Here is a 14,446-nt window from a genome sequence, read left to right as displayed (position 1 = left end):
TAAGGAAAGCCTGCACAAATACCTTCTGAACAAGTTTTATGAGGAATTCAAAACATAATTATCTATTTCAATTCCATATGTCCCCAACCTACTACACTACAACACAACAAAATGTGTCAGAAAACACAATACAAACATTTTATTCTCATGGCAGTTACAAGATTTTATACTTCAAAACACTACGACACTTAATGATTACCTGTGGTTCAAAACCCATGTCAAACATTCTGTCTGCTTCATCTAAAACAACATAAGTCACCCTTCGAAGATTTGTGACCCGACCTACGATGAGGAAAAAAAATAAAGACAAAACGAAAACTAAAAATCAGCCACAATTCATTTTATGACTACCAAGAACTTTAAAAAACTGTAAAGGGAACTAAAATGCCTGACTTAACCAGAGGGGTAAGTTAGATATTTTTAAACAATGAACAGAAATTCTGGTCTACAAGATCTTAATCTAATGGCAAATATTTTCTGACAATGGGTATATGAGGCCCTTTATTTTGTCAAACTCGTCTCTTGCATACCATCATAGGGCCTGAAGGACCTGTAAAATTCAGAAAACAGCCCTCTCCAAAACACATCATAAAACTAAGACTGAGATGAAGCATCGAGCCACATCAGCCATTATCTGACCAGCATCACCTAGAAAAAAACATATTAGAGATTACAGCGTATGTGTGGAAAGCAAGTTCCAGTGCTAACTATTTTAGATGCAGAAAACCTTCTTTTTTTATATTACTTTATAAACTACTTCCATATAGTTAGAAGCTTCTACTGGGCATTATCAAAATATTAATGAGAAGCTATTCAACATCATTAAGTAACTAAAGTATTACACAAAAACTCCAAATACCAAATGTATTGCATACCTATATTTTTCTACACAAAGATATAAATCCAGTGTTATTAAATGCTCCCAATGGTTTAAATAGATGCAAGTGGTTTCTTATGCAGTGGAAAACTAAAAACATAACATAGGAAAGCCTTTCTAAAGGATTAACAAGCCTTTCTATCAACTGAGGAATCAATCAATCACCTGGCAAAAACATGTATAAAATAGTTATTATATATAAACCAAAAGGACAGATAAGGGAAAAAGGTAAAAATTAATCAAGATGAATTTCAGGAAACTTAATCAATGCAGCATTGAGAAAAAACAAGGGATTATTTTGTCAGCATTCAACCCAAAACTTTTTGTAGGCTGTACAAGCACAATGATTTATCAAACAATTTCATTGTCACTTCGCCAACATCATGTAGAATTAGAATTAAGTGTATACAGAAATTCAAGCCGAATGCTACAAGAAACATGCATTACTCAGTTTTTAATACTCTATTATATATATATTAACACTGCAATGGAAACCTTTGAAAGCATTTTCTTCAAAGAAATAAGAAATGAGCCAAAGTAAATGCTCTCCAATATTTAAGTACTCCATACTAACAGTTGCAGCCCCCATTAGTTTTGCAAGGTTGGGAACAGCATTAAATTACCTACCTTGGATGGCTTAAGTCTCGGAAGCCCAGTTCTATAAATCTTGAAGGGCCTTTCTCCACAGAAGTTAAATAATGTCAACAGTTTAGTAACAGTTTTGATAGGGAATAATTTAACAAAGCACAACATAAGAGCTAAAAATCATGCAATATTTACAAAAGATAAAATTTCTTGAAGCTGCAATACCTTAATTTATCCAGTATTGTAAGAAAATACTATCTTCTGTGGAGGAAAAAGTCTAAAGTTTAGGGGGGAAAAAAAAAGTAGCCGCCCCCAACCCTGTTAAAAGCAAAGTTAGACCAAAATTTGATAAAGAATCCATATTAAGAGCTAAAAAAATCAAGTGGAGTTAGTTTCAAAAAAAATTATAAATTAAGCTTCAGTAATATTATGAACGCTTGCAACAATAAGCTTGTTGCAATATAAATTTTAAGATATTACAGCTTTAAGAAGAAATATAAAAAACTTCGTGGTTTCTTGTATCTTCTTTAACAAAAATGTATAGAATACAAAAACGAGAAATGAGAACAAAAAAAAACAAAAAATATCCCTGACTTACCACTGTTAGCTGCTAACATGTCAATCATTCGACCAGGTGTGCAAACAATAATTTCAGCACCTCTTTTCAGCTCAGCAATCTAATAAAAAAGATGAAATTTTATGGTCTATTTATCACTAATACTTATTTAAACAGATTTGAAAATATTGCCCAGGGTCACTGTATAACTCCATAAAGTAACATGGTGAGGTCTGATTAGAAGACTCCAAAGCTTTCTGCTTAATTCTTTGGAATGCTGGAGCACTACAAAGGGAAAGGAAGCAGGAAAATGACCTCATGGTATTATAATTTTGAACTCAATGAAAACCAGAGAATTTTAACAATTTTAATTTGACATGATCCCTCAAAACCAAGAAAAGAACATGAGAAAGCAGTAATTAAAGCAATTACACACACCAATGTTTTTCAAGTTGAGAGTTATTTCCATTGGAGAATCATTATGGGAGTAGCCACAACCAGTATTTTTATTTACCTGTTTACTCTTAATGGGTTTTTTTTTGGCTTGATGATTTTTTTCTTTTTTGAGAGGGAGTGAGTGAAGGGCAAAGATGGGGGAGGAGAGGGAAGGAGGGGGGGAGGGAGGGAGAGAGAGAGAGAATCAAACAAGGGGCAGAGAGACAGGGAAAGAGAGAAGGAGAGAGAGAGAATTCCCCTGCGTTGTCAGTGCAGAGCCCAAAGGGGGCTTACGCTCACCCAAAGACGGGATCAAGCTCACTGATACAGGACTCAAACTCACGAACGGAGAAATCATGAGCTGAGTTGAAGTCTGGGGCTTAACCAAGTGAGCCACCCAGGTGACCCTATTTTTTATTTTTAAAGGTTTATTTATTTATTTTGAGAAAGACTGTGAGCAGGGAGAGGGGCAGAGAAAAGGGAAAGAGAAATCCCTGTGCTATCAGCACAGAGTACCACATGGGGCTCAAACCCACGAACCCTGAGATCACGATCTGAGCCAAAACCAAGAGTCGGACACTTAACCGACTGAGCTACCCAGCTGCCCCAATAACCAGTATTTTAAAAATGAAATAGAATGGAAAAACCAGAATGTGTTAGAGATCATAAAACTTTTGATTTCTATATAAATATAATATGGATGCATGTGTGAATTTTTATAAACATTATTTCTTACAATAAACTGTCATCAAAACAACTGAGGAAGATAAGCTACGAAAACAGAAGGAATTTAACAAAATATTCCTCAGAAAGGATTATGTGGTTAAATAAATTCAGAAAATGCCACTTAATTTATCCCATTTTTCTAGAATCACAAGACATATTCGTTACTAAAGCCTAAAATGTCTTGCAAGAAAGATATCGACTTTAACATCACACAATATGACCTTTACAAAACTTACCTGATCACATAATCTGTTTTTTTCCTTCTTCTAGCTAAAGTATAATTATCTAATAATCATCATTCTTTAGAAGACATCCGGAGAAATGTCCAAGTAAGAGAGTAATGAAGTTGTTTAAATAACTATTGCTGGAGAGTGTCTGGGTGGCTCAGTCAGCTAAGCATCCGACTTCGGCTCAGGTCATGGTCTCGTGGTTCCTGAGTTCGAGCCTCCCACTGAGCTTTGTGCTGACAGCTCAGAGCCTGGAGCCTGCTTCAGACTGTCTCCTCTCTCTGCCCCTCCCCTGCTCATGCTCTGTCTCTCTCTCTCAAAAAATAAATAATAATACATTAAAAAAAATTTTTTTTTTTTAGGAGAAGGTGGAGAGGAGAATGGGTGATGGGCATGGAGGAGGGCGGCATCTGTTGGGATGAGCATTGGGTGTTATATGGAAACCAACTTGACAATAAAGTATAAAAGAAAAAAATTTAAAAAAAAAATTTAATTTTTTAAAAATAAATAACTCTTGCTGAAATCATTCAAAGATACCAAAGAAACAGGTATTAATGCAAAACCTTCATCACTAACTTTTAAAGATGTCACATGTGGGGCGCCTGGGTGGCTCAGTCGGTTAAGTGTCCAGCTTCGGCTCAGGTCATGATCTTGTGGTTCGTGGGTTCGAGCCCCACATCAGACTCTGTGCTGACAGCTAGCTCAGAGCCTGGACCCTGTTTCAGATTCTGTATCTCCCTCTCTCTCTGACCCTCCCCTGCTCATGGTGTCTCTCTCTCTCTCTCAGAAATAAATAAAACATTAAAAAAAGAATTTTAAGATGTCACATGAACTAGAGCCAGTCTGGAAATCAAAGACCCAGGCTCTAGAACAAACTAAGTCTTATTAACCTAAACATTTTGATCAACTTACATAACTCTTCTCACCATTTCTTTATCTGTAAAATGGAAAACATATCTGCCTTCCTTGAGCAGAGAAAGACAAAGACGAACAACAGTAAAGCCAAGGTATAAAAATAACTGAAAATCTTAAAATATAACATTAACATTATATATATATGTTATAAAATATAACATATAACATCCTCACTATTATTTTTAAACCTCATATTTGTTAAGATTTTAAAAGCAATCACTATACAAATCACTAAAACAAACAAATCACTTTTACATCATTAAATAATTTAAGAATGGGAAAACTGAAAGAAAAAAGAAGAGAAAAACTGAATGTTCCTTCTATAATTACCTGCTCACTAATTCCTGTTCCTCCATAAACACAGACCACTCTAAGTCCTAAGGTCTTTGAAAACTTCTTGCATTCTTTAGTAATTTGTAAAGCCAGTTCTCGAGTTGGAGTCATGATGACAGCTGAAAAGATAAATATGTCAAAAGCCTAACCACCAAAATTCTTAAAAGGCTATGCTTTAACGTGTTAAATTTGCAATGTTCAGGTTTCTTAGTCTAATTTTTTGGTTTTGTTTTCATTTGCTTTGTGCACCTTTGAAAACCCTATTTCAAAATGTTTATAATAGTAGAGATTGTGGCAATTGCTAATTTTAAGTAGATTTTAAGTACATGCTATAAAAAGATAAATGAGTTAAATGCCTCACTCAACCATCAGGAAAATACTGGGGTGAAAAGAATGCAAATCATTGTCAACTGCAAATCACAAAACAAAGATAAGCAAGTGACTCACTGTGCTGCAGAGCCATACCGAGGCTTCCGGAAACAACCTTGGTCTGAGGGGCACAGACAGGGTAGGGATATATTGTGCCCTCTGCTTCCAAGAGAGGAGCTGAGCAAATTTCCAAAAACCCTACTCAAACTTGCAAAACAGATCTCTGCCAAATGAATCAAGAAATGAATCTGAAGACCTAATCCTGAAGGAGATGCTGGCACTATATAGCCTTTTAAGGCCAAAAACAAAAAATGGAAAACGTATTTCCTTACAATCTTCTATGTCGAGTTTATAGATCCACTGACACTCGCTAAGCACAAACCTCAATATAAATAAACAGATAGATGCACGAGGAGTCTACCTGCCGAGTCAGAGTTTAAAAATTGAGCTGTGCCAGGAGAGGCTGTTTTTGTACTTCTGAGATGTCACTCCAGAGCTCTGAAGATTCTCACTCCACCTGCTGGTAAGGGGAAATCAGCCCCAAAGTGCCAAATTTATAAAGGAAATGTACATAAAGACATCTTTATTGTTATAACAAAACATTGTAAAATATCAGGTCTTTCTGATTAACGGACAACAAAGTTGTTATCTGAATAAATAGTTTAATGAAAGGAATTGTACCTATCGGTCCCTCTCCTTCTTCTAATGACCTCTGATCCATGATGTGTCTAAACATGGGCAACAGAAAAGCAATGGTCTTTCCGCTTCCTGTCTTCGCAATACCGATCAAATCTCGTCCAGACATTATAGCAGGAATCGCCTGGGTCTGGATTGGCGTGGGCTTTTCATAGCCATGCCTTAAAAAGCAAACCGAAGGAAGACAAGGTAAGAATTGATATCTCTGGGTCTCCCAAAGTCCCATAACAAGGTTTTCCAAAATGTGGTATAGCCATACAATGAAATATTATTTGCTAAAAAGGAATGAAGGACTGAGGCATTCTACATCATGGATGAGCACTGAAAATACTATGCTAAGTGAAAGAGTCAATTACAAAAGACTACATTAGTACGATCCCATTTATAGGAAATGTCCAAAAGAGACAAACCTATAAACACAGTAAATTAGTAGATGCCTAAGAGAAAGAAGGGAGAATGACTACTAATGGATACAGGTTTCTTTTTGGGATAATGAATATGTTCTAAAATTAAATTATGGTGCTGACTACGTAACTCCATAAATATACTAAAAATCACTGAACTGTACAAAGAGTAAGCTTTATGATACGTAAATTGTATCTCAAAACACTAAGCTGCTTAAGGAAAAACAGTAAGTTTTTTTAATTAGAGTAAAAATGTAACCAATGGAACTAATTGGGTAAAAGAGCCATTCTGAATAGGAAGACATAGAAAAGCGTAAACAATCACTAACCACTCACTTTTTGAGAGAATTTAGGATCTTCATGGAAATTCCACACTGGACCCAAGATTTAATTGGTTTGGGGCAACCTTTTCCCTTGACAGTAATGCCTTCCATTTCCAACCGAAATACATTTACCTCTACAAAACAAAATCCAGATTAAAAGCTACTAAATACTGTTCCATTAATGCCTTCTATTTTTCAATCAGGCATGGTAAGATTAAGAATCCTCAATTCATAGGGCACCTGGGTGGCTTAGTAATTTAAGCAACCAACTCTTGATTTTAGGTCTGGCCATGAACTCACACTTTGTGAGTTCAAGCTCAGCATAGGACTTATGTACATCAGTGTGGAGCCTGCTTAGAATTCTCTCTGCCGCTCCTACACACTCTCTTTCAAAATAAATAAACTTTAAAGTCTTCAGGGGGGCCTAGGTGGCTCAGTCGGTTAAGCGTCTGACTTCAGCTCAGGTCATGATCTCACGATCTTCATAGGTTCAACAACCCCATCTGGGCTGTCAGCAGAGAGCCCAGAGCCTGCTTCAGATTCTATGTCTCCCTCTATCTCTGCCCCTCCTCCGCTCGCACTGTCTCTCAAAAATGAATAAATGTTAAAAAAAAATTTTTTTTTAATCTTCAGGTTTTTTTGGGGTTTTTTTAGTGCTACTAAAAATAATTCTACACTAAAACTACAAGACAAAGTACTGAATTGCTCAGAGAGACAGATAATACAATTATTGCTGTGACCTAACTGGGGACTAAAAGAAATACCCCAATTTCTATCATCTTTTATCATGTCTTATATTGGAATATCAACAAAAAAACAATGACTGACCAGTAATAAAGACACTGTTCTCCACACAAGAGTTGCCTAGATTATCCTTCTTCTACCAATATTATATAGATTCACATTGGTCCCTAACCCTCAAATCCCAGAAAGAAAAGGCTAACAATACTTTATTTGCTAACTTCCCAAGAAGAGTATTCTCAACTCCAAACATCTCAACTACATGACCCGAACTAATTTTTGCTCATTTTTTAAAATACTTCCAAAACTACACTGACTCCTCACTGCTCTGAATCTTTGCAAATGATGTTCATACTCTCTAGAATGACTTCTCTCATTTCTCCACTCATTTCTCCAGACAAGCCATGAAAATTCCGCCTACTCATGCACCACCTTACAAATCTACCCACATTCCTCCTAGACAAAGCGAAGCATATACTCCTCTGTTCCCACAATAACCAACAAGTGAATAAAAGAATTTTACCCTCTTGAGACATTTTTGCTAATTCTGGAACTTCAACATAAAAGTTTTTTCTGAATGGTTCATATTCAATTTTTCCATGATCCACTGGTTCTAGAAGCTTTCTCTGTTTTGTCTGATAGCCTGTAAGGGCCGTCTGAAGATCAACTTCTTCCTCCTCTGAAGAATACTGTAATTAAAAAAAAAAATAGTAGAAACTGAAATTCTTTACTATTTTCTCCTTATGGAAAGCACTATCACCAGCTTTAAAAACCCTCCTCTTCTAGAAAATATTCCTTGGCTCTTACTTTTTCACATTCTGCATTTTTCAACTTAGTTTCTTTTTTCGTTGCCCTTACAGAAAGTTATGACAACAATTTAAAGCTAAAATAACAAAACAATTCTAATAAGGCTTTAAGGAAGTTTTGATAGAGTTCTCTCTACACAAATCTTTACAATACACGTTAACAGAAGAAATTTAATTCATTCTGTCACTTTATTTCTTCTCTTGTATTATATGTCTGAGGTGAGCGATGAGGTGCAAAGGGGCATTAAGAAGTGGGCATGCAGAAAAAAGTCAGATGTCAGAATGTACTATACACTGGATATTCAGCAACGGCACTGTTGAGAAAAGTAAGAACTCCTCCTACCAGTAGTTTCTAGAATTGAAAAGCACATCACCACCATGTAAGTACTTCTAGGATAGTATCATGAACAAAGTCAAAATTAACGAAGAATTACCTCCATGGCATCCTGGTCATTCTCCATCAGCTCACCTTTCTTCTTATCAGAATCCACCACTGCTTTTTTGGTTGTCACAACAGTGACAACTTTTGTGACTGTTGGCCCAGACTTCTAAAATAAAAAAGGAATATAAAGTATGTTATAAAATTGAGAAAAAAATGTATGCAAATGAAACACGATAACTGTCAGAATTTATAATTCAAATTGACTTAGTTACTACTGAAAACTTTACTGATAAAAGACAAAAGGAGTCTTTTCTCTTAATGAATTTGTTTAAATTTTAAAATGTAAAATTAACTGGATTATATAACATAAAGCTTACTGTATGTTTGATATAAAACTGTATAATGTAATTTTATATCATTTTATGTAATATATGTTGTATATCATAGAAAAATGTAATATAATTCATTTGAAAAAATACTACTAAGTGGTACTTTTCACTCACTGAACAAACCAGACACTTTTGAAGGAGCTTAGAATGAATTTATAAATGAAGGAGGTAAAGATCACTACTCTTAGAGAGCTCTCATATTACAAGGATGAAACAATAAACATAGTAAAAACTAAATCATACAATCTGTCAAAAGATAACAAACTGTATTTAAATAAAAGAGAAATACACTGGTAAAGGGGATCAGGACATGAAATCTGAAAATGCCAAAGAAGTCTGGAGAGGACCTAATGAGAAGTCAGCAGTAAGAAAAGGTACTAAACACAGATGATGACGGTAAGAGCAACTTTTTAAAAGAAAGCTTAAAGCTAAAATTCCCTAGTATCTGTGAGACTGAGAAAAAGTACCGGCATTTCTGAGAGAGGAGAGGAATCAACTTTATAAAGTCAAGCAAGTCAGTGGTAGGTCAATGTGACAAGAATTCAAGTGGTCCAATTAGGAATACTGGAAAAATCTTTAAAAAATAAGAGAAAATGGCACACCTTTTCATTTCCTCCACCACCTTTCACACTTCGCATATTAAACTTTTTTACTTCCTCTTTAACTTCCTCCATGTAAGCATCTAATGGATCTAACTCCTCACCCTCCATTTCACTTCCTTCCTTTTCAGCTTCTGCAGGATCATCTTCATCATCTAAAATAGGAGAATCATTCTTTTGTGCATATGTTTCAGATCGAAATACTTCATAATCAGACTGCCTCCCGCCATTACCTTTTCCTTCACACTCTCCTTTCCAACCAACCCAGTCACGTCAATACTCACACTTAACAAGTTTTTACACTTAACAACGTATCAATTTTAAGAAATGATATGAGATGAAAAGAGGTAGGACTAAAAACTGTTAAATGATACATTTCTTTCAATTACCTTTTTCAAGTCACAGGAAAAAAATAGCATATTTTAAATTTAAGATAATCTAACTTTTTTCACATGTCTAAAATACCATCACCCCTTGAAAATACATTTGTTTCGGGGCGCCTGGGTAGCTTAGTCGGTTAAGCGTCCGACTTTCGCTTAGGTCATGATCTCGCGGTTCGTGGGTTCGAGCCCCGTGTCGGGCTCTGTGTTGACTGCCAGCTCAGAGCCTGGAGCCTGTTTCAGTCTGTGACTCCCTCTCTCTCTGACCCTCCCCCGCTCACGCTGTCTCTCTCTCCCTCTCTCCTAGAAATAAAAAACATTAAAAAAAAAAAAATTAAAGAAAATACATTTGTTTCACCCCTTGAAAAAAAAACCAGTGAGGGGCACCTGGGTGGTTCAGTAAGTTAAGCATCTGACTTTGGCTCACAGTTTGTGAGGTTAAGCCCCACATCGGGCCCTATGCTGACAGCTCAGAGCCTGGAGCCTGCTTCACATTCTGTGTCTCCCACTCTCTCGGACTGTCCCCCACTCACGCTCTGTCTCTCTCAAAAATAAACATTAAGAAATAATATTTTTTAATAAAAAAATAAAAGAAAATAAAATCAATGAGCCTTACTGAACACTACCCTACAATTTACATTTTAACATAAATTTTACAAGAGGGATTTAGTATCTCAATATGAACCTAGCAATCCCACTCCTAGGTATCTATCTAAATAAAACAAAAAGGAGTGATTCATATGGATATTTGTACACCAATATTCACAGCAGCATTATTCACAATGGACAAAAGGTATAAACACCCACATATCCAACAGACCAATAGGTAAACAAAATGTAGTATATACACACAATGGAGTATTATTCAGCGATAAAAAAGAAATGAAATTCTGACACATGCCACAACACGGAAAAACTTTGACGACATTATGCTGAGTAAAATAAGCCAGATGCAAAAGGCCAAAGAATGTATGACTGCACTTATGTGAGGTACCTACAAAAGGCAAATTCATAATAGAATAGATATTACCAGGGATAAGTGGGTGGATGGTAGGGCAGGATGGGGAATTAATCTTTTTGGGAACAGAGTTTCTGTTTGGGATGATGAAAAAGTCCTGGAAATGGATAGTGATGACGGGTGATACACAACACTATGAATGTACTTATTGCCAAGGAATTGTACATTTAAAAAAAGATTAAAATGTTATGTTTTTCCACACAAAACATGGCCTAAAATTTTCCAATATGAAGTATTATTCATATTTCTAAAATATTCTACATGAATTGTTATATGGGTTATTAGTATACCAACTGAGTATACCATCATCATCTTCTAAACTCCATTTTTTCCCTTGTTTCATCTCTTCAATTTCCTTTTTCAGTTCCCCTATGTTTTCCATAGCCTTTTTACGTTGCTCCTCTCGCCATTTTTCTACTCTTTCTTTTCGCTTCCTCATTTCTTCTTCCAGCTTATTCTGATCAAAGTTCTTGGGGTGAGGGGAAACGAGAGAGACAGTGAGAGAACAAAACAAATATTAACAACTTTATTTCAGCAATATTTCAAATAACTTCTTCAAAATATAAAAAGGAAAAGGAAAAACATGTAAACTTCTTAGTTTAGAAAAGATTTAGATCACGTATCTTTTTTCTTTTAATTTTTTTAATGTTTTTTATTTATTTTCTGAGAGAGAGAGAGAGAGAGAGAGCGTGAGCAGCGGAGGGTCAGAGAGAAAGGGAGATATAGAATCTGAAACAGGCTACAGGTTATGAGCTGGCTGTCAGCACAGAGCCTGACGCGGGGCTCGAACCCTCAAACCGTGAGATCATGACCTGAGCTGAAGTCAGAAGCTTAACCGACTTGGCCACCCAGGCGACCCAGATCACACACCTTTTAAACATATCCACAAATATACCACCAAAATGAATTCATAATAAAAACATCTTCATCTATGAATGCAAACAGACTTCAAAGAACACAAACTAGTCTCATTTTAATTACAAGAACAATACGCAGATGAATTCATTTTCTTCCTCAAACCAGAAACTAGATGAATAAGCACGGAAAATTCCCTAGTTATTAGTTACTGTCAACTTCAAATGCTCTAAACTCCTCCAAAATTGCCACCATGAAGAAAAATTACATATCACAAATTAATGAGTAAGTAAAAGTTATGTATCAACATGATTAGAAAGCTTTGGTCTTAGGGGGTGCCTGGGTGGCTGAGTCAGTTACATGTCCAACTCTTGATTTTGGTTCAGGGCATGATTTCACAGGTTCGAGAGATCCAGACTTGCATCAGTCTCCATGCTGATAGTGCAGGAGGTGTTTGGGATTCTCTCTCTCTCTCTCTCTCTCTCTCTATACCCCTCTGCCCACACCCAAAAATAAACAAAAAACATTAAAAGCAATCTTTATTAAAAAAAAAACAAAAAAAAAAACCAGCTCTGGTCTTTTAGCCTTTATGTCTAAGTTTCCTAGAAGCTGTGTTTCTAAAAGCTTTATCCAGAGACATCTTGATGGCTCAGTCACTTAAGCGTCCAACTCTTGATTTTGCCTTAGGTCATGGATGGCAACTGGGAGTTCAAGCCCCATATCAGGCTCTATGCTTACATCTCAGAGCCTGGAGACTGCTTCAGATTTTGTGTCTCCCTCTCTTTCTCTGTCCTTCCCCACTAGGGCTCTGTCTTTCTGTTTCTCTCTCAAAAATAGACATTTAACAGGGTGTCTGGAAGGCTCAATCAGTTGAGTGTACGACTTCAGCTAAAGTCATGATCTCACAGTTCATGGGCTCAAAGCCCCACATCGGGCAGTACTAACAGCTCAGAAGCCTGGAGCATGCTTTGGATTCTGTGGCACCCTTTCTCTTTGCCCCGCCCCTGCCTGTGGTCTGCCTCTCTAACTTTCAAAAGCAAACATTTTTAAATAAATAAATAAATTTTTGAAAATTAAAAAAGACCATAAATTAGCAATAAAAAAAAACCCCAACAATTTGTGACTACAGAAGCAAAGTTGATATTATACAATTATTTAAGTTAGTAAACATACACCAGCATCTTTTTCTTTTTCATCCTCCTTGTCATCTTTGTCTTTCTTCTTCTCTTTAGAACTTTCCCCACTATCTGTTTTCTCTTTAGACCTAGACCTACAAAAAAAAGAAAGAAACATTATCTGTTTGTGCTCAGAAACATTCACATTACGGAAATTTTTTTTTAATTTTTAAGTTTTATTTTTGAGAGACAGAGACAGAGTGTGAGCAGGGGAGGGGCAGAGGGAGAGGGAGACACAGAATCTGAAGCAGGCTCCAGGCTCTGAGCTGTCAGCACAGAGCCTGATGCGGGGCTCAAACTCACAAAGTGCAAGATCATGACCTGAGCTGAAGACGAATGCTTAACCATCTGAGCCACCGAGACACCCCTTAAAATATTTTTAAAGACCTGAATTTTACTTTTTAAGTAAGAAACTTCTAAGAGTCAATTTCACTTTTATATTACATTAATAAACATCCTGGAAATATAATGAAAACTTAATCCTGTAACTAATAACTATTATTAATTATTAAATATATGGCAATTTGCCCAAGAAAAAGTAGACATATCATATAAAAATAGTTACACAATTTAAATAGGAGGTAAAATTTAACATATAGAGAAATATACCAAAACATTAGGGGTGCCTGGGTGGCTTAGTCGGTTAAGCGTCCAACTTCGGCTCAGGTCAGGATCTCAAGTTTCATGGGTTCGAGCCCTGCATTGGGCTCTGTGCTGACAGCCAGCTCAGAGCCTGGAGCCTGTTTCAGATTCTGTGTCTCCATCTCTCTCTGACCCTCCCCTGCTCGCACTGTTTCTTTCTCTCTCAGAAATAAATAAAACATTTTAAAAACTTAAAAAAAAATAAATATACCAAAACATTAATATTCTACAAGATAATTTAATATGTAATCATTTTTANCATCAAGTTCCTCCTAATCCTCCTATACGTGCAAACATATGATATTTGTCCTTCTCTGCCTGATGAATAAAATTTCTTAATTTTAATCCAATCAATTCAGTCTATTTTTACCCTCTTTATAATTGGTGCTTTTATTTTTTTTTTAATTCTTTTTTTTTAAATGTTTTATTTATTTCTGAGAGAGAGAGAGAGATAGAGACAGCATGAGCAGGAGAGGGTCAGAGAGAGAGAGACACACACAGAATCTGAAGCAGGCTCCAGGCTCTGTGCTAGCTGTCAGCATACAGCTCAACACAGGGCTCGAACCCACGAACCGTGAGATCATGACCTGAGCCAAAGTCGGGTGCTTAACCAACTGAGCCACCCAGGAGCCCCTAATTGGTGTTCTGAAAAGTACATTAGAGGGGTGCCTGGGTGGCTTAGTCGGTTAAGCGTCCGACTTTCACTTAGGTCATGATCTCGCAGTTTGTGGGTTCAAGCCCCGCGTCGGGCTCTGTGCTGACTGCCAGCTCAGAGCCTGGAGCCTATTTCGGAGTCTATATCTCCCTCTCTCTCTGACCCTCCCCTGTTCACGCTGTCTCTCTCCCTCTCTCCTAGAAATAAATAAAAATATAAAAATAAGTAAATAAATAAAAGTACATTAGACATCCCTCTAGATTTGATGAAGATATCCAGAGGTGATAAAGATACTCTCTGATATAAACTCCTAAAATGTTTAAAATTTTGCCATCAAATTTGGTCTTTAATCTGCTTT

The 14,446-nt window shown here is 36.4% G+C and overlaps 1 protein-coding gene across 2 annotated transcripts in view; it reads right to left on the bottom strand.

The window, feature by feature from the left end:
• Window positions 1–14,446, bottom strand: part of DDX46 (DEAD-box helicase 46) — a 71,761-nt gene that overhangs the window by 47,062 nt on the left and 10,253 nt on the right. For both annotated transcript variants that reach the window (XM_077768648.1, XM_077768649.1), the window contains exons 4-13: window positions 12,790–12,886; window positions 11,065–11,230; window positions 9,367–9,518; window positions 8,428–8,541; window positions 7,711–7,876; window positions 6,460–6,580; window positions 5,705–5,880; window positions 4,652–4,773; window positions 2,061–2,139; window positions 200–282 (exon numbers count right to left, since the gene is read on the bottom strand). In XM_077768648.1, the coding sequence (XP_077624774.1) occupies window positions 200–282; window positions 2,061–2,139; window positions 4,652–4,773; window positions 5,705–5,880; window positions 6,460–6,580; window positions 7,711–7,876; window positions 8,428–8,541; window positions 9,367–9,518; window positions 11,065–11,230; window positions 12,790–12,886 (1,276 nt within the window). The remainder of the gene's footprint in view (window positions 1–199; window positions 283–2,060; window positions 2,140–4,651; window positions 4,774–5,704; window positions 5,881–6,459; window positions 6,581–7,710; window positions 7,877–8,427; window positions 8,542–9,366; window positions 9,519–11,064; window positions 11,231–12,789; window positions 12,887–14,446) is intronic.

The sequence above is a fragment of the Crocuta crocuta genome, unplaced genomic scaffold, assembly GCF_008692635.1.
Source record: "Crocuta crocuta isolate KB4526 unplaced genomic scaffold, BGI_CrCroc_1.0 scaffold64, whole genome shotgun sequence".
Lineage (NCBI taxonomy): Eukaryota > Metazoa > Chordata > Mammalia > Carnivora > Hyaenidae > Crocuta > Crocuta crocuta.
This window is presented reverse-complemented; position numbering and strand designations above follow the sequence as displayed.